At 53.1% G+C, this 19,442-nt stretch overlaps 2 protein-coding genes across 2 annotated transcripts; one reads left to right on the top strand and one right to left on the bottom strand.

The window, feature by feature from the left end:
• Positions 1-327: 327 nt before the first annotated feature.
• DHX16 (DEAH-box helicase 16) lies at positions 328-15,596 on the top strand. The gene is made up of 20 exons (XM_082663749.1): positions 328-713; positions 2,285-2,535; positions 2,632-2,794; positions 3,111-3,167; positions 6,191-6,445; positions 6,635-6,838; positions 6,918-7,109; positions 7,749-7,859; positions 8,032-8,147; positions 10,075-10,285; positions 10,477-10,575; positions 10,687-10,839; positions 12,456-12,596; positions 12,788-12,950; positions 13,046-13,164; positions 13,277-13,344; positions 14,071-14,233; positions 14,340-14,501; positions 14,745-14,918; positions 15,430-15,596. The coding sequence occupies exons 1-20, from the start codon at positions 507-509 to the stop codon at positions 15,556-15,558; spliced, it is 3,138 nt and encodes a 1,045-aa protein (XP_082519875.1). The 5' UTR covers positions 328-506; the 3' UTR covers positions 15,559-15,596.
• Positions 15,597-15,723: 127 nt separating this feature from the next.
• LOC309829140 (uncharacterized protein C6orf136 homolog) lies at positions 15,724-19,417 on the bottom strand. Its single transcript, XM_082664840.1, has 6 exons — positions 19,205-19,417; positions 17,494-17,895; positions 17,121-17,209; positions 16,745-16,945; positions 16,085-16,154; positions 15,724-16,007 (listed from the first exon to the last, which is right to left on the bottom strand). Exons 1-6 carry the CDS (start codon positions 19,274-19,276, stop codon positions 15,894-15,896), a joined length of 948 nt encoding a protein of 315 aa, XP_082520966.1. The 5' UTR covers positions 19,277-19,417; the 3' UTR covers positions 15,724-15,893.
• Positions 19,418-19,442: the final 25 nt, after the last annotated feature.

Genomic DNA, 19,442 nt, shown 5'->3' with positions numbered 1-19,442 from the left:
ACCGGGGAAGCCCACATGTTTTATTTTTTATGTATCTTGTCTCCGCCCCCCTCAAGCCACTGTAAATTCTGTGAGGGATTTGTTTCTGATTTGTTCTTTGGTATATCCCCGGAACTAAAACTGCCTAGCACACATTAGGCTCTCAGCATTTGTGGAATGAAATGAGTGAGTGTAACACCCAGGAGTGACCAACAGAGGGCGAAAGAGAGATTCGGTGGGGGAGGAAATGAAAATGTTTTATCCCAAGCTTCGAGTACAATTCTGCAAGATTTGACTTCGCTCGGCCACCGTAGTGCTTAGGCCGGAAAAAGTGCAGCTACTTCCGGCTTCCGAGGTCCGGGGAGATTGCTTTGGGCTGTTGGAAACAGAACCCCCAGGTCCTAAGGCAGCTTCTTTGTGGAACAGAGGCTCCGGCCCGGGGCTTCAGGCCTCCGGGTGACCCGCCCGGCCGCCAGCGAGGCTGCTCGAGACACTCTCAGGGCCGGGAATAGGGAGCGTGAGTCGCCATGGCGACGCCGGCGGGGCTGGAGCGCTGGGTGCAAGACGAGCTGCACTCGGTGCTGGGACTGAGCGAGCGGCATGTGGCCCAGTTCCTCATCGGTACTGCGCAGCGCTGCGCCTCGGCAGAGGAGTTCGTGCAGCGCTTGCGAGACACCGATACCCTGGACGTCAGTGGGCCGGCCCGGGACTTCGCCTTGAGACTCTGGACCAAGGTGCGGCGTGGGGGTGGGGGGCGGGCATGGGAGCGGCAGGAGAGGGGGTGGAGCGGGGGCGGCGCCCCCAGGTTATTTGTCCTGGTGAGGTCGGGCTAACTGTCCAACCGAGAATTAAATAAGCTCAGTTCACCAGCATTTCTTCTTTGTCCGTTATCGCCTACGGGCTGGACGTCTACTTCCGTGGAGAAGATTGAGAATGGTTTAAGTGTGTTGGATTAAGCGCTATAGAGCAGTGTTTCTCAAACTTTAACAGGTACAGGATTCATCCAGGGCTTTTGTTAAAATGCGGGTTCCGATTCGGTAGGTCTGGAATGGATTCTTCGTTTCTTCATTTCTAACAAATCTAACAAGTTTACAGGTGATGGCTGGTGGTCCACAGACCATCCTTTGAATAGCGAGGCTATAGAATAGATGTGTAGGCCGGTGCTGTGGGAGGGCAGAAGGGGTGGGAGTTGGGATCGGGAAAAGCAGACCCAAAGATTCCCTGGAATTTGTCACGTAGAGAGGGGAGAAGAGTACAGGTGTAAAGGTTAGCTCCTGGAAGACAAGACTGTATTTCTTTTTTTAATGAAATATTTTTAAAATAGATTTATTTATTTTATTTTGGCTGCGTTGGATCTTCGTTGCTGCACGTGGGCCTTCTCTAGTTGCGGAAAGCAGGGGCTACTCTGCGTTGCGGTGTGTGGGATTCTCATTGCAGTGGCTTCTCGTTACAGAGCATGGGCTCTAGGCTCGCAGGCTTCAATAGTTGTGGCACGTGGGCTCAGTAGTTGTGGCTTGTGGGCTCTAGAGCGTCCACTCAGTAGTTTTGGTGCAGGGGCTTAGTTGCTCTGCGTCATGTGGGATCTTCCCAGACCAGGGCTCAAACCCATGTCCCCTACCTTGGCAGGCGGGTTCTTAACCACTGCGCCACCAGGGAAGCCCGACAAGACTGTATTTCTTGTCTTTGTATTCCTGCCACCTAACTGCACCTTGCAGAATTAGAGCTTAGAAAGTATCCAGTAATACTAAAAGTGTTGAGCTTGTTCAGAGAATGGTGGATAACCTGGTGTGGATATCCCATAAGGTGCTTGGTGAGAAATGAGGTTAGAATGTAAGGGATGGGAGAGTAGAAACTTTATGTTAATCTGTTTACCAGTGTATCCCTGGAGTCTGGTACAGTGCCAGGCCTGTGACAGGCCTCTGCACAACAATCCTGGCCAGTCCTTGGGTAGGAATGACTTAGTCATTGGGAAGAACAGAGGCTGAGCAGTTGAGAATTGGATATGAGTATGTAAACTTCATGAGGGCAAGAGTTTTTGTCTCTTTATTTATCCCTGTATCCCTAGTACCTAGCAGTGGGTGCATGGGACAGGCTTCGATAAATGTTTGTTAAATGAACGACTGAAAAGAAGTTTGGAAGCTGAGAGGCCCTATTCAGGCTGATGGACATAGTGTGAAGCCTTGGGGAAGGGAGAGGATGAAGGCCGGTTTAAGGTCAAGTTACTCCTTAAATTAGGAACAGGGCAGAGTAGGTGGGCAGGGATCAGGAGTTGGTCACACCCCCTTATCCTCTCCTCTTCTGACAGGTCCCAAGGAAGGCTGTGGTGGAAAAGCCAGCTCGGGCAGCAGAGCGAGAGGCCAGAGCCCTGCTGGAAAAGAACCGATCCTACAGGTTGCTGGAGGACAGTGAGGAGAGCAGCGAGGAGACTGTGGGCAGGGCCGGGAGCAGTCTCCGGAAGAAGCTGAAAAAACGGAAACACCTCAGGAAGAAACGTCAGGAGGAAGAGGAAGAAGAAGAGGAGGAAGAGTTTTCTGAGAAAGAAAAGAGGAAGACACAGTAAGTCAGAAGTAGGGTGAGAGAGGATGGGGCAGGTGGATGATGGGACAGTAAGCCTCTGGATGCCCTTAGTTAATGCTCTGGGCTGGGCTGCAGGGGGAGTAAACAGCAGACGGAGAAGCCAGAGTCAGAGGATGAGTGGGAGCGGACAGAGCGAGAGCGCCTTCAGGACCTGGAGGAGCGCGATGCGTTCGCCGAGCGGGTTCGGCAGCGGGACAAGGACCGGACTCGCAACGTCCTGGAGCGGTCAGACAAGAAGGTGTGTAGGAGCAGCACGTCCCGTCAGTGCCCAGAAGATCCCTGGGTCCAGTGTGAGGTTGGGTGTGATTGCAGATAGTGATCTCTGGGAAGACAAGGGGCTGCCTCCAGTGATCTGGTAATGTCTTTGGGTCTTTGGGCTAAGGTGGCTCTCTGCTGAACCTGCAGCCCCAGAGATTCCTCAGTGAAGGGGGAACATTTCTTTGTGCCGGGGAACATTTTTTTTGCTAGGGAACATCAGGATGATACCTGTGATTCTAGAAGGGCAATGGCTGTGGGTGTGGGGACTTTTGGCCACTCTTGCCTTCTTCTCCTAGGCTTATGAAGAGGCTCAGAAGCGCCTCAAGATGGCTGAGGAAGACCGGAAAGCCATGGTGAGTCCCAGTGCCCAGGAAGACAAAAGGAAAGACTTACTGAAGGAGTGTGGTTAAGGATAGGGAGAAAGTGTGCACAGGAAGTGCAGTGGAGCTGCTGGTGGGGTGTTGGGTCTCTGGAGGAGGGGGCTTGGTTGACAGGAGCCTGCTGAGGATGGATTAAGTTGTAGAGGGAAGAAAACGGCCCAGAAACCCTCTTTGACTCCTAGGATCAGATCACACTGTGTGTTAGTGAGGAGAGTGTGAGCTTTCCCTGTTCCTGAGAGTTAAAGAGATGTACTCCAAAGGCAGCTGGGTGTTCAAGGGGCGGCTGCAGGACAGGGGCAGAGCAGAGTCCTGCTGCCCACGGGCGTGCTGACCCCTGAGCTTGGGTACAGCATCTCCACATACCTTCTTACCACCTGATCCCTCCGTGCCCCACGGGGCCTTGTGATCTCCCACTGGTTTCCTGATTTGGTCTTCTCACTGCACGGGGACAGAGCCCTTGTAATTCATGAACTGGACTTGTTACGGGGTTAGCCTAGGTAGGGTTGCAGTTTTCCAAAGGCCTGGTCTTCCCATTAAGTCACACTTAGATTTCCCCAAAGAATTCTGAGGCTCTTGGTGTCCTGAAAATGGCCTAGTGGCCATCAGCTCTCTCCTGACATATCCATCTCAGCTCACACCCCACAAAGTGACTGTGGTCAGACTTCTGAGACATCTCTCAATGCTGGTGTAGTGTTTTTACTTTCCTGAATTATTCTTTTCTTTTTCAATTATGAAAATTTTCAAACAAATAGAAAAATTGAAAGAATAGTATAAGGCAATTTTTTAAAAAATTTATTTATTTATTTATATTTTGGCTGAGTTGGGTCTTTGTTGCTGCGCGTGGGCTTTCTCTAGTTGCAGCGATGGGGGGCTATTCTTCATTATGGTGCGCGGCCTTCTCATTGCGGTGGCTTCTCTTGTTGCGGATCACGGGCTGTAGGCATACAGGCTTCAGTAGTTGTGGCGTGTGGGCTCTAGAGCGCAGGCTCAGTAGATGTGGCGCATGGGCTTAGTTGCTCCGTGGTATGTGGGATCTTCCCAGACCAGGGCTCGAACCTGTGTTCCCTGCATTGGCAGGCGGATTCTTACCCTTGCGCCACCAGAGAAGTCCCTGCAATGCCTATGTAAATGGCGGCTTTTTTCTTTTCCTCTCTTTTTGAACCATTTAAAAGTTTTAGACATCATGGCATTTTGTCCCATCAGCATGTACCTGGTATGATATTTCTCTAAAACCACAGTGCCTTTGTCACACCCAGGCAGATGTTTCTCATATATCAACTAAGAACCTGCCTACAGTAAGATTTCCCCAGTTACCCCAAAATGTCTTTAATAACTGCTTTTTGCAAACTGGAATCCAGTCAGGGTTCACGCATTGCATTTGGTTGTTAGGTTTCTTCAGTTTGTTTCACTTCCCCCTTCTCTCTCTTTCTTTCTGTCTCATCTTGTACCGTGTCCTACATTCTGGATTTATCTGATCCTTATCTTGTGGTATTAAGTTCTGTCCCAGTGCTTTCTTTAAAGTGGAAATTGGGTCCACAGCTTGCTTAGACTCAGATTAAACAGCTGTGGCAGCAACACCTCTTGGGTGGTGACGTGCCCATCATATCAGGGGGACACACTGTCCAGCTGTGTGCGCGTTAGTGCTGGTATCCTTCCTGCCAGCAGCCTCTCAGCTAATGGTTTAGCAACCACTGCTAATCCTTTCCTGAATCACTTATGTCATGGGGGATTGCAAAGTGGTGATTTTTGGATCCTGACATTCCTTCTACATTTATCAGCTAGCCTTTTTATATAAAGAAGAACTTTTCCTCAACAACAAGGAATGGGCTACAGTGCCTTCCTCAAAGTGAGGGCAAATGCTTAATTGTTTCCTTTTAATTACTAATTTTCAGAGTAAAGAGTCTGCTGTAATAGTCACCTCACCGGTGACAGAAGTTTTTTTCCTGTTGTTTGTACACATGTCATGTTGGACTCATGAATTTTTATTTCTCAGTATTTTATAATTGCATATCATTATTCTTTTCGATGCTCAGATTGCCCTGATTTCTTGCCCATATTTTAAAAAGACATCCATCTGCCTCACCCATCAGGCCGAAGGAGTATTTGATTGTGGTACTCAGGTCAGGTCATGAGCATAAACTCCATTTTAAGACGTGATAGAACAAACAAGAAAAACCAAGCAATTAAATCAAATCAGGGCCCCCAAGGGGAGGGCAGCAGTGGGGTTTTGTCACTGCAGTAGAGGAGCTTGTTGTGAACACAGGGAAGATTGTGTTGCCACAGTGGGAGGGCTTAGGGTTAGGGTTCAGAAAGGCCTTCAGCATGTGGCCAGTCTTCTGTCATCCACAGTGTGTCCTGAAAAGCCTGTATTGAAAGGAAACACGTAGAAGCCAAATGACCCATTGTCTGAGGGGGAGAAGTTAGTCCCCGAGCTAAACATCCCTCATTACATTTTGCCTCACAGAACCACTCTCTGATGCTTCCAACCTTTTTGTGTGTAATTTATTTTTCCCTTTTCCTCAAACTGCAGTCATTTGGTTCAAGACCGGGGAGCATATCACTGGGGAGGAAGAATACCTATTTTTGGCTCACCCAGGGTTTCCAACTGTCTCAGTTGTTTTCAGTTTGAGACCTGTGCTTCCAAGTGCTGGTATCAGCTGTTATGTTTTTCCCCTTTCCACTAAGTTGAATAAAACAGCAAGAGTACAATATAAAATATGCACATAATCACCTTAGCTCTAGTGAATTTATATTGGCAAAGATGGTCAGGCTGCCTGGAAGGACGTCCAGCTGGGTCCTCCTGCTGGAAGGCAGCGTGTCGGCCCAGCGTTGGGCATGTCGTCAGTCGCGTTGTCCAGTGCAGAGGGAAGGAAGGTAGAGGACACATCTTTAGGTTCTCTTGCCGGCCTGTCGGAGGTTGTCACTCTTAGGGGTATGTGAGGAAAAGGGTCACTCTTCCAGCGAGAAGAGGCTCTGACTGCCCTGGGCTGACCCAGGTCCCTGAGCTGCGGAAGAAATCCCGCCGAGAATACCTGGCCAAGCGGGAGCGCGAGAAGCTTGAGGACCTGGAGGCCGAGCTGGTGGACGAGGAGTTCCTCTTTGGGGATGTGGAGCTGAGCCAACATGAGCGGCGTGAGCTCAGATACAAGCGGCGAGTGCGGGATCTGGCCCGGGAGTACCGGGCGGCTGGGGAGCAGGAGAAGCTGGAGGCCACCAATCGCTACCACATGCCCGAGGAGACGCGAGGACAGGTGAGGCGAGGGGGTCACCGCTTCAGCCCCGGTCCCCGAGCAGATGGGAGGGAAGGCTTCCAGGGCTTGGGCGGTGGCTTGGCTGGCCCCTTCCTTGTCTTGCCTTTCTCCGGGGGCGGGGGTAGCGGCTGGGAAGGGGGTGCTGGGCAGAGAGGGCAGCTCTGTCTCCACGTGCCCCTCTCTCTTTAGCCAGCACGAGCGGTGGATCTAGTGGAGGAGGAGTCCGGTGCCCCTGGGGAGGAGCAGCGGCGCTGGGAGGAGGCCCGGCTCGGGGCAGCGTCCCTGAAGTTTGGGGCCCGAGATGCTGCCTCCCAGGAGCCCAAGTATCAGCTGGTGCTGGAGGAAGAGGAGACCATCGAGTTCGTCCGGGCCACTCAGCTCCAGGGTGACGAGGTGAAGGGGTGGGCGCTGGGATGTCCCGAGGAGCGTGGGAGCCGGCCCTGAAACTCACAGCCCTTCTCCTCCTTCTCAGGAGCCGTCAGCCCCACCCGTTCCAACCCAGGCCCAGCAGAAGGAGTCCATCCAGGTCGTCCGCCGCAGCCTCCCGGTGTTCCCGTTCCGCGAGGAGCTGCTGGCCGCCATTGCTAGTCATCAGGTCCTCATCATCGAAGGCGAGACAGGCTCGGGCAAGACCACCCAAATCCCACAGTACCTCTTTGAGGAGGTATGGCAGCCTCAGCCTCCGCTGGCGCTGACCAGCACAGTCCTGTCAGCTCTTTTACGTGGGATTTTGAGTAGTCACTTTCCTTCTGTATTTCAGTCCTTTAGTCTTTTCTGCTAAGTGGTGAGGTTCTCGAGAATAAGGACCACACCCTTTTCATGCTTCTGTTCTCACTTCCTGCCACGGTGTCCATGCCTGATAGGTGTTCTGTAGGTTAGCGTTGGAAGGAGGTATAGACGGTTAGATGGTGGCGTGTGGGTGTGAACATGGACCCCGCTCCACCAGCCCGGCCTCTGCTCCTCTGCAGGGCCAAGGAATGAGGAGTGAAAAGACTTTTCCTGCTTTTTTACCTTCCCTTGTTCCCCTTGCTTTTGGGTCTGCCCAGCCGGTCAGTCCTTTTCCAGCTTGAATCTCACAAAGCCCCGAACTTGATGACCCAAAGGGCTGGGACTGCCTAGGGCTGGGTGAGGACCCTTTGTGGGCCCTGGGTCTGCCATCCTATCCGTTTGCCCTTCTTGTCTGGTTTCCTGCTCTGTCTGTTTCTCTGTTCCTCCTGCCCTGCATTTCCAACTTCTCTGAATTGCTGGGCCCCAGCTGCATATTTGTCAAAGTGAAAACCTCCTCTTTCTTCTTGTCATGCAGGGTTACACAAAGAAAGGTGTGAAGATTGCCTGCACCCAGCCCCGGAGAGTGGCAGCCATGAGTGTGGCTGCCCGAGTGGCCCGGGAGATGGGTGTGAAGCTTGGGAATGAGGTGAGATCTGTGAGGACTGAGGGACGAGGGGAGCCCCTAGGGTCTGGGACTCAGCCCCCGCTGCCTGCAGGTCCCCTCAACCCCCACTGGTCCAGGTGCTCACCCTTGTCCCTTTGCCCTCCCTTCTGGGGGCAACAGCCCAACTGTCGATCACTAATGGCCCACATGACAGGTCGGCTACAGCATCCGCTTTGAGGACTGCACATCAGAGCGAACTGTCCTGCGCTACATGACGGATGGGATGCTTCTCCGGGAGTTCCTCTCTGAGCCTGACCTTGCGAGTTACAGGTATGCACAGGCCCCCCAGCTCCCACGAGAGGGGGTGCTGCCCGCCTTCACCTCCCTCCGGTCTGCTGCCCTCCTGTTCTTCAGTACCTTCCTTTATCTCCTTTAATCTTTGGCTTTTCCCTCCTATCTTCCCACCTGGCCATTTTGGACATTGTCTTCTCTTCTGATTTATCCACCAGTTCTTTTTTCTTTCTTTCTTTATATATATATATATTTTTTGCGGTACGCGGGCCTCTCACTGCTGTGGCCTCTCCCGTTGCGGAGCACAGGCTCCAGACGCGCAGGCTCAGCGGCCATGGCTCACGGGCCCAGCCGCTCTGCGGCATGTGGGATCTTCCCGGACCGGGGCACGAACCCGCATCCCCTGCATCGGCAGGCAGACTCTCAACCACTGCGCCACCAGGGAAGCCCCTCTTTTTTCTTAAATTATTTATTTATCTATTTTTGGCTGTGTTGGGTCTTCGTTGCTGCGCACGGGCTTTCTCTAGCTGTGGCGAGCAGGGGCTACTCTTCGTTGCGGTGCGCGGGCTTCTCATTGCGGTGGCTTCTCTTGTTGTGGAGCACGGGCTCTAGGTGCACGGGCTTCAGTAGTTGTAGCACGTGGGCTCAGTAGTTGTGGCTCCTGCACTCTATAGAGCGCAGGCTCAGTAGTTGTGGCGCATGGGCTTAGTTGCTCCACGGCATGTGGGATCTCCCTGGACCAGGGTCTGAACCTGTGTCCCCTGCCTTGGCAGGCGGATTCTTAACCACTGCGCTACCAGGGAAGTCCTGTCCACCAGTTTTTGAATCTTTATGGTTCGAACAGTCTTAGAACTGAGATGGGCCCGGAGGGTAGAAGAGGCTACAGAGAAAGCCTTTCTGTGTCTCCCCAATTGTTCCCAGAGTTCAGAAAACAACCAGGATGGTAGAATGGTGCTGTTGAGAAGCCACGTGAAGACCACTTGCAAAAACTTAGAATGTTCAGCTTGGAGGGGAAAACTCAGACATCCTGGTTCCCTCTAAATGTGTGAAGGGCTATTATTACATGAGAAAGGGACCAGACTTGTTTTATGTGACCCCAGAGAGCACAGCTAGGAGCCATGGGGGAGGTTACAGGGAGGCGGATTTCAGATCAATACTGACAAGCCATAGTGTGGCAGAGATTGCGGGGGCTGTCAGAGTGCTTGCGCCCTGACTCTTAAGCCTCTGGCCCACGTCTTGGAGTGGCTTGATCCGTGAATAATGAGTTCTCAGTGCCGGCATTGGCCAAGCAGGGGTTGGATGAGCATGTCTTGTGGGGGAGAAGTGATTCATGGATGGGATGAGGGTGGAGCCAGGCCAGCTGAGCAGTACTTGCCTTTTCAGCTCTTAGGAGACTGTGGATTTCCGGTCCTAGAAGGTTACAGTGGAGCAATGGGACAGATACGATTTGGTCCTTTCCTCAGAGGAAAAACCTCTGAGAACCCATGGAAGGCCAGCTAATGCGAGAGTGTTCAGGCTGTGGGGTTTTCCCATCACGCCAGCCTGCTTTGTGAAATGGCTGAGGACTTCACCATCATGGTCACAGTTAGGCACAAAGGGTTGATGTGGGGGATGAGCTCCTGCGGGCTTGGCAGGAAATCCAAAGACTAGAGCAAGGAGAAAGAAGGTGACACACTTGTAGCTAAGTTACGAGGAGACCAAGAAGCCTGCAGAGTCCTCTCAGGTTGGGGTGGGAGGGCTCACCCGGCCCCTCTCTCCAGAAAGAGGCATCAGGGTCAATCAGGGATGCACGGCAGGTGCCCCAGAGGACCCCGGGAGCTTCGGGGCTGTTCACATCATGGTGCTTCAGGTCTGTCTGTTCCTTCCTAGCCAGGATAGGGGCCTGTCCTCTCATCCGGCGACCCCAGTGTCCCCTCCTGCATTACCCACCTCCCCTTGCTCACTGGTGCCCCCGTTCCTTCCTCAGCGTGGTGATGGTGGATGAGGCCCACGAACGGACCCTGCACACAGACATTCTCTTTGGGTTGATCAAGGATGTTGCTCGATTCCGACCTGAGCTCAAGGTCCTGGTGGCTTCAGCCACACTGGACACTGCCCGCTTTTCCACCTTCTTTGATGACGCCCCCGTCTTCCGGATCCCTGGACGCAGGTTTCCAGTTGACATCTTCTATACCAAGGTGCCCCCTCAGGGAGGTTGGGCTTAAGAGTAAAGGCAGTGGAGCCTTTGAAGGAGATTGTCCCAAGGAGGGGAGGAAGGGATGGAGAGTCCAAAGGGAAACTGGGATAAAGTGTATGTCGAGCTGGGAGGAGAGGAAGAGATTTGCCTGAGCAGGTGGCCTTCCTGTGAGCCTGCCTCCTCCCCCCACAGGCTCCAGAGGCAGACTACCTGGAGGCCTGTGTGGTGTCTGTGCTGCAGATTCATGTGACCCAGCCCCCTGGGGATATCCTGGTGTTCCTGACAGGACAGGTGCGTGATGTGGGGGAGGGGGTGTGATGTGTGTATCCCAGGGGAAGACGGGGCTGGCAGGTCAGCCTCTCGTGACTCTGGGTCCCACACAGCTCTCCCCACCCAATCCAGGAGGAGATTGAGGCTGCCTGTGAGATGCTCCAGGATCGCTGCCGCCGCCTGGGCTCCAAAATCCGGGAGCTCCTGGTGCTGCCCATTTATGCCAACCTGCCTTCCGATATGCAGGCGCGGATCTTCCAGCCCACACCCCCTGGGGCACGGAAGGTCAGTTGGAGAAACCCACATTCCTCACCCGTGTGGTTCACGCAACTAGTAGTGAAGAGGAAAGTGTGTGCCTGCCCTGTGCAGGGTGTGTCCTGGGCACTGCTGCAGCTGCGAGGCGGGGTGGCAGTTCCTTGCCTCTGGAGCTGGAGAGAGAGGGTGATGACAGCGGGAATGGCGAGATAGCCAAATGTGTGATCCAGAAAGTGAGCATGGTGGAGGTGCAGAGGAGAAGGGAGGCCCTTGGGGTGCCAGGAGGCGGGATTGGGTCTGGAGGACCTTTAGGGAAGATGATGGCGGAATATCAGAGGAAGGCTTAAGGGGTGTCTGAAGTCAGAGCACTCCAGCAGGCTTAGGGGAAGGCTCACATGGTGAAGTAGTGGGAGACAGGCTAAAAACAACTTTGAATGGTGATTAAAGAGGGCCTTTGATGGCAGGAGAAAGAGTGTGGACTTTAGACCAGTTAGTGGCCATCAAAGGATTTTGAGCAAAGATGTAACTTTTCATTCAACAAATATTTAAAGAGTTCCTCCCATGTTCCAGGTACTGTTCTAGGGGATGAGGGTACAGCAATGAACAAAACAAGTCGCTAGCCTCATGGAGTTTAGTCTAATATAAGTTAGGAGACAATGAACACATAAATACCTAATATCAATTTGTGGCAAATGCTCTGAAGAGGTACAGTGCGGCATGGGAAGACGGAGGCTGACTCCGGGGTGTCAGGAGAGGAATGGCAGGAAGGGATTTTCCTTAGGGTGTAGGGAAGGCCTCTCCCTCTCTGATAAGGTGAGAGTGAAGCTGGGGCCTCACCCAGGCCAGGGAAGGAGCCAGGCTGACATCTGGGAGAAGAGCGCGCCAAGTAGAGGGAATAGCGCACGCGGAGGGCGGGCGTGAGGATGGGCGTGAGGCGAGCTCAGCAGTGGGCAGGGATGGAGCGAGGAGCCCTGGTGCTAGGAGATGAGATCAGAAAAGTAGCCAGGGCCTGGAGGACTCAGGGCCTGAAGGGGTTTGGATGTGATTCTCAGGTAGGGTGGGAGGCCACTGATGGATGGCGGGGAGTGATGTGACAGGCTCACATTTTAAAAGGACCATTCTGGATGCCGTGTAACCAGGGCTAGGAGTAGAGCAGGGAGACTCATCAGGGGGCTGTTTTAGGGAGTAACGTGTAAAGGTGAATATGAAAGTGACAGTGGGGCTTCCCTCGAGGTCCAGTGGTTAGGACTCCACGCTTCCACTGCAGGGGTCGCGGGTTTGATCCCTGGATGGGGGAACTAAGATCCCACATGCCGTGCGGTGCGGCCAAAAACTAAAAAACAAATTAAAAAAAAAAAAAGTGACAGTGGGGAAGATGGGGCCGGAACCTGACACCCCCAGCTCCCACCTCTGAAAAAACCCCTGAACCCCCTTCATTTCCTTTCTTGTCCTTTCTGCCTTATGCCCTGCTAATCCCCACATCTCCCCTCTTCTACTGGCCTGTCCCCCTCTCCCGACCTTGGCCACAAATCTCCTCAGCTCCTGCTCCTTTGCACCTGTTCATCTACTCCACGTATTCCAGAATTACTTCCTCTGGGTAACTAGGTGGGTGGGATTTACCGGCGATCCCACATCCTCTCATTCAGGTAGTTGTGGCAACGAACATCGCCGAGACCTCGCTCACCATCGAGGGCATCATTTACGTGCTGGACCCGGGGTTCTGTAAGCAGAAGAGCTACAACCCGCGCACGGGCATGGAATCGCTCACCGTCACACCCTGCAGCAAGGTTGGCCTGGGCTTGAGCAGGGTCTCCACGGGGCGAGGGGGAGAACAGGCCAGCTCAGAAGCGGTGGAGGCTGCTTAGAGCAAGGGGGATTAGCGGTCCACACCCTCCCAGATTTCTTGCAGAAATACTGCCCTTTCTCTTTTCCGTCACCAGATGGTCCGTGGGCCTGACAAACTGTCCTTTCTTTCCAGGCCTCAGCCAGTCAGCGAGCTGGTCGGGCGGGTCGGGTGGCTGCAGGGAAGTGCTTCCGCCTGTATACCGCCTGGGCCTATCAGCACGAGCTGGAAGAAACCACAGTGCCCGAGATTCAGAGGACCAGCCTGGGCAACGTCGTGTTGCTGCTCAAGAGTTTAGGTGACTGGGGTCCCCCAGTCCTCCTGAGACAGAAGGGGTGGGGCTAGCTTGTCCTTGTGAAGGGACTCTGGTCTACCCCTCACATCTTTCTCCAGGGATCCACGACCTAATGCACTTTGATTTCCTGGACCCTCCGCCATATGAGACCCTGCTGCTGGCTTTGGAGCAGCTGTACGCGCTGGGGGCCCTCAACCACCTTGGGGAGCTCACCACGGTGAGGTGGGAGGGCGGCAGGCTGGGGCAGGAGGAAGGCTGGGGTGACCCCTCGAGAGTTGGAGGGACACCTGAGGGAGGAGTGGCCTCAACTCTCTCTTTCCTCTCCTTAGTCTGGTCGAAAGATGGCAGAGCTGCCGGTGGACCCCATGCTGTCTAAAATGATCCTGGCCTCTGAGAAGTAAGCCCCTGACTCGGCCGGGCCCCCAGCACACACACTGGCCCTGCCTCTTTCTGTCTCTGGAGCCATCTTTGCGATCTTGCTTTTTCTGTCCACCACATTATTCTTTAACAAATAACAAGTTATTAGATAACTTTTATTGCCCCTTTTGAGGCCCACAGGGATCAGTAAGACACTGTCCTGTCTTTGGTTATGATTATCAGATGGGTGAAATTGACAAGCGTGTAGAAAATTTGGGGGCATGAATGAAAGTGGAAGATTTTCCATTGTGAGGAGTGCTGAGTGAGGGCTGGTTTGGGGACTTACTCATTCCTAAGGTTTCAGACTAGAGCATTTAGAAACAGCTGTGGAGGGACCACCTTTAAATGCCCTTTCTCTGCTATGGTTGAGGTTAAATGTCATTACGTGAACTTAAAGGGATTGCTATAATGTGCACCTTCGTGCTGCAGAACCTCAGAGGGCCCCGGTGCCTTCCTGCCCCTGCCTCCCTGGATCTCTTTCCTGTTAACCGTTTTATCTATAACCTGACCCTCACCTCCTTCACCCCCATACCGTTGCCCCTGCCACCATCAATCTACTCTCTGATTTGTAGCCGTTAGCCCAACTTGCTGTCCCCACGTGAGGACATCCACCACACAGTGATCACTTTCCTCCTCACTGCACCTGTTCCTGTTCCTGTTGCTGTGTCTTGCTTTGAACTCCCATGCCTTTCCCTTCCTGCCCCAGGTACAGCTGTTCGGAGGAGATCCTGACAGTGGCTGCCATGCTCTCTGTCAACAACTCCATCTTCTACCGACCCAAGGACAAGGTCGTCCATGCCGACAATGCTCGTGTCAACTTCTTCCTCCCTGGGGGGGACCACCTGGTTCTGCTGAACGTTTATACACAGGTCACTGGGCTTGGGTGAGTGGGAGTGAGGGGGACGTGGGGGACTCTGGTTCCGCTGTATACTTAACAGCCCCTCTTCCTCCCCTCTTTTTCAACCCTTTTCACAGTGGGCTGAGAGTGGTTACTCTTCCCAGTGGTGCTATGAGAACTTTGTACAGTTCAGATCGATGCGCCGAGCCCGGGATGTGCGGGAACAGCTGGAGGGGCTCCTGGAACGCGTGGAAGTCGGTCTCAGTTCCTGCCAGGGGGACTATATCCGTGTCCGAAAGGTCAGCGTTTCTAGTCTGCTGCTGTCCACCCAGTGTCTCCCGAGGAGCAAGCTTCTCCTCTGGGGCCAGGGGCCTGAGAACGTTGCCCCTTCCCCCGTGGAAGGTGTGCTCTCCCTGTGCTTGCTTTCCGGACCACTGAAAGGCCCTTACCTTTCTAGTTCTCCCAAAGCCTGAACTAAAAAGGCAGTGAGTGCTGAGGGTCCTTGCCTTTCCCACTGACTTCCTTTCCCGCCTGCTCCACAGGCCATCACTGCTGGTTACTTTTACCACACAGCACGGTTGACTCGCAGCGGCTACCGCACAGTGAAACAGCAGCAGACGGTGTTCATTCATCCCAACTCTTCCCTCTTTGAGGAACAGCCACGCTGGTTGCTCTACCACGAACTTGTCTTGACCACCAAAGAGTTCATGAGACAGGTGAGGGGACCTTGCCCTGCCCAGGCAGGTGGATTGTGTGGGAGACGGTATCCTGGCAAGCTAAAAACCCAGGTTCACGTTGCTGGGACGGGCAGAGAAATAGGAAAGCACCTTGGTTTAAGGTAGGATAAGGTAGAAATGCATCCTAACAGCTGTCTCAGCATCTGCTAAGATCTGAGAACTGTTTATTCACTCACTAAGTGTTTGAATGCCCATTCTCAGTGTTTCAGGTGCCGGGGTGATAATGAACAAAGCAGATATGAGCTCCATCCTGAGTGTATTTCAGTCTTTATGTTCAGGCTTTTGTTTAGGGTTAGCTTACTTGTGCTCTTGAATAACATGTAGAGATGTGTGTCTGCCCCTGGGATCCAGAGTATTAGAGCCAGCTACCCTTTCACCTAGCCCTGCAGCCAAAGGGGAAAGAAGAGAACCTTCTTTTAAATCACACGCACACATCAGAAACTAGGTTGGACAGAAGGGAGCCCTGCTGATTTTTTCTCGTCCCTTCCAGGTATTGGAGATTGAGAGCAGTTGGCTTCTGGAGGTGGCTCCCCACTATTACAAGGCCAAGGAGCTAGAAGATCCCCATGCTAAGAAAATGCCCAGAAAAGTAGGCAAGACACGGGAAGAGCTAGGGTAAAGAGCAGAGAACATAACAGAACAAATAGAACGTTAACACCAGCTCCTTTTCCTTCTGTACATTATTTAATATCTATTAATAAAAATATTTTTAGAGTAAAGCTATGGGGAACCTTAGAGATTCAGAGAAGGTGACATGGAAATTCGATCTCATATATTCACTTAGATTTTATTATTTACAAGTTAAGTTACACAGCAGCTTTACACAGCATGAGATGGAAAGTAAAGGAGAAGAGAGAAGAGAGGAGGAAGCTGGCTCCTGAGGTCTTTGGCCACCTCCACCTCCTCCTCTTGTGCGTAGCAAGTCTTCCGTGCTGCCTCTGCCCCAGTTCCTGATCAGCCCTTGGAACACAGGTGTAAGTTGGGTTCTGGCTCCGACAGCCCCAGAGCCACCAGGGCTCCCACTAGCAGCTTCTTCACGGGCGTTGGGGGTGAGTGTGAAGGCATCAGCTGCAGGAGAAAGGTTAATGCCAGCTGGTGGGATGTTCTACCCCATCACCCCACCCCTACACAGCCCTAGGACTCACTTTGTCTAGGCGATGGCGACAAATGAGGCCGTTGGAATTCAGGTAGAAGGTGGAATAGGCATCATAGGTCCTGGTGAAGGGAGAAAGGCTCACTGAGGGAGAAGGGGACTGGTCCCAAAGTTTAATTCAAGCATTTGTTTAAACTAGTAGTTCCTAAACTTTACTACATATTATATCACCTGGGGATCTTTTAAAAATCCTGAGGTTGTTCCCTGGCCCAATTAAATCAGAATGTCTGGCACCGATATTTTAAAAAGATTCCTGAATGATTCCACTGTGCAGCAAAGTTTGGGAACCACTGGTTTGGGCTGAGCCTAAGAATTTCTTGGGATTCTACTCTGTGCCAGAAATTTACCAGGTACTTTACCTAAGGTTGTGAGGCACCACTTATGAGATGGGAATTTTCATCTGTTCAATAAGTATTTGAGTACCTACTATGTGCCAGGTAATGTACATGAAGAAGCTGAGTTCAGAAGCTTCCTAATATATTCAGAGTCTCTATTTTTTGTTAGATTAAAGTAGACAAAAACAAGATCCTGCCCTCAAGGAGCCTGCAGTCAAGTCAGGGTAGATCCAGGATTGTCTAGAAGACTAGACCATAGATTCCCAAAAGGGTAAGATTAGGAAATTGTAGTGCGTTTCTTTTCTCACTTCTCTTACCGGTAAAGCTCTTCCTTGTCACGCTTATAGAAACGCAGAAAGAGTAGGTGGATGGGCAGCCCCACAAGCCGCCAGCGGGCTTGCAGGGTCCAATTCTCAGGGTGGCGGGTCAGCTGTAGAACCTCCAGCCGAAGCTGTGCAAAATAGTTCCAGGCCAGGAAGCGGCAGAGGGTCAGTGACAGAATGTACCATGTCCGGCCTCTGGGAGGAAGGAATGGGAAAGAAATCTCATGATGGCAGAATCAGAAAACCAAACTGGTATCTGACAGTGGGATGGGGAGCAGCAGTGAGAAGCAGCCTAGGACATTCTCTAATAAGTGAAAATAGCATTGGGTCCTTTTCCTCCCCAAGGCCCTACCCATTCGTGGATTCTCACTTGGTACGCATGTTCAGGATCTCATTGATGAATTCCACATCCGATGAGTAGAGAGTGTAGTCGTGGGAGTGAAGGAAGAGACTGGGAAGCTAGGTGGAAGAAGGCATCAGACCAGGAGGAAAGAAAAGATGATCCTATTTCTCAGTTTTCTATATTTAGTGTCTCTTTATTCATGAGTGAAAGGTCATCTCATCCCATGTTTAACTTCCCTAATCCAAACTGAGGAGCATCTTTTCCTTGGGAAATGTTTATAACATATTTATATGCCCGTCTTGTGGTTCCCAGAAAGAATCCAGTTGACTGACTCCCTATTTTTAAAAATTACCTACATCCCTTCCCATTTCGGACAAAGGCCACGTCTGAACTGACTTACCTCTTGTCTCAGTCTCTCGTACATGACAGCCAGGTGCTCCTCCATACTCGGATCTCCTGATGGAGTGGCCGGGGAAGAGTGGGCAGTCCCAGAGGCTTGGAAAGGTATCAAAGCCCCAGGACAGGGGCAGGGAGGTCCCTCAAATAGGCTCCTAAGCCCATCCAGGCAGCCGCTGTGTAACTCAGGTCCTGGTCCCTCCTCCCCCTTTCCTGGGGGGAGAACCACCCATGGTGAGGTGAGGGCTTGGACCTGAGGGAGAGGTAGTGGGGGAGCTCGGGGAAGCAGCCGGGTGGGAGGGCTTGGGGGTGGGGGAGACCAGAAAAGAGGCAAAGATGGAGAAGTGGTTGTCACGGAGTGAGGCCAAAGAGGTGGGAATGGTAGGGCCCGTGGAGAAAGGTGGTCCTAAGGAGGAAGAACAAAAGGGAAAAAGATAAGAATCCAGCTGCCTAATGCCCTGCCATCCAAACTGCCCATTAACAAGCCACCTGCTCCTTCTGACAGGAGAGATGGAACTATTGAGGGAAAATTCATCTCCATCTCTACTTAAAACAGGAGGAAACACTTTCCTGTGACAAAAGTACACATACCTCTCCCAAACATTAGCAAGTACTTTTAGATTCGTTTAAGATTCCAAACCCGTTTGGGGGCAGGTCTGCCTCTCTTACAGCAAGAATCATAAGAGTGCATATTTGAAGAATGAACAAATGAATGAATAAGTTACAGGTCTTCTTGTACTGTGGCCTCTAACACAACTCCAGGAGTGTGTGAAGCAGAGGTTATATAGAGAAAAGTTAACATCCAACTGGAACTAGGAGACTTTTGAGTTCCAATTCTATCATGTAACCTTAGGCACTATCTCATTTCCTCAGCCTGAGGGAATGTCCTCCTATAAACGAGGACGATGAAACCACACTGAGTTATTATGAGGACTATATGAGATAATAATTGTAAATAAAACTTTGCGACCTGTTAAGCAGTAAGCTCATCATTCGGGCTCCTCTAATGACACGAAAAGGCCCAGGAGACTGTTAAAGGCTGGACCTCATGCCCCTGGTTTACTGATGTCGAAACTGCGATGAGGGAGAGGTCACCCGAAGTCAGGCCTGACCCGAGTCCCGCGTTTCCAACGAACCCCCCCGAGGGGTCTCATTATCGGGAGAGCGGGCGGGCCGCGCGGGTACCTCTGTCCCCGACGGTGTCCCGGAGGCGCCGTCTCCGCCGGGGGCGTGGCCATCTTGCCCGCCCGGGCACAGGGGCCCGAACAGGGTCCACCCGGGCCGGCCTTCCCGCCGGGACCGCTATCCGGGTGCAAGATGCGCGGGCTGCACAGCGCGGCCCGCAGGTCTGTCTGGTCGGCTCCCGGGAGGCGCCGCGAACTTCTCCGCCCCCTGCCCTTCAAATCACCTCCAGGCACAGGTAACCGCGGAAACGCGGGCGAAATGCGGACGCGCCCCACCGCCCCAGCTTCCAGCCCGCCTGCCCCCGCAGGCCCGGGAGACCGACGTCCCGTGCTCTACAGGGCTGGCGGCGCCGCCCTCGGATCCCCACGACCCCTAACCCCTAAACGCGCCGCCCCGCACAGGTGGGAAGGAGCGGCGGGACGTCACTGCGCCTGCGCCACACGGGGCGCGCGCTCCGCCCCACACGCCGACTCTGGGGAGGGTCTCTCCCCGCCCCCTCTCCTCCCCTCCCGCTTCCCCTCTGCTCTTACCTGGGGACGAGCCTGGTAGGCACGGAGGCAGGGGCCGAGGCGCCGGGCCGCCCCCCGGCTGGGCTGGTACATGATCTTCTGGGAATGGAGAGAGCACCTCCCGTGTCCGGCCTCCTCACAGGGGTGAGCGTGCCCCGGAGCCGGCTTCTTGAAGGGGAAAAGGGGGGGGGGGTGAAGGGCTGAGGGGAGGGAAACGGAGATGTTGCGCGCTTGCGCACTGCGGCGGGTTCAGGGAGGC

This window comes from Grampus griseus (assembly GCF_964374135.1).
Source record: "Grampus griseus genome assembly, chromosome: 10".
Classification (NCBI taxonomy): domain Eukaryota; kingdom Metazoa; phylum Chordata; class Mammalia; order Artiodactyla; family Delphinidae; genus Grampus; species Grampus griseus.
Note: the sequence above shows the minus strand (reverse complement) of the source record. Positions and strands in the feature narration are given on the sequence as shown.

Bases quoted from the DNA above. Each gene is read 5' to 3' on its own strand.
- LOC309829140 (XM_082664840.1), bottom strand. From the start codon at position 19,276: ATGTACCAGCCCAGCCGGGGGGCGGCCCGGCGCCTCGGCCCCTGCCTC. The intron at 17,210-17,493 runs GTAAGTCAGTTC...TCTTCCACCTAG, and splicing joins ACGAGAGACTGAGACAAGAG to CTTCCCAGTCTCTTCCTTCA. The intron at 16,946-17,120 runs GTGAGAATCCAC...CCTTCCTCCCAG, and splicing joins ATCCTGAACATGCGTACCAA to AGGCCGGACATGGTACATTC.
- DHX16 (XM_082663749.1), top strand. From the start codon at position 507: ATGGCGACGCCGGCGGGGCTGGAGCGCTGGGTGCAAGACGAGCTGCAC. The intron at 6,839-6,917 runs GTGAAGGGGTGG...CCTCCTTCTCAG, and splicing joins CTCAGCTCCAGGGTGACGAG to GAGCCGTCAGCCCCACCCGT. The intron at 10,286-10,476 runs GTGCCCCCTCAG...CTCCCCCCACAG, and splicing joins TTGACATCTTCTATACCAAG to GCTCCAGAGGCAGACTACCT.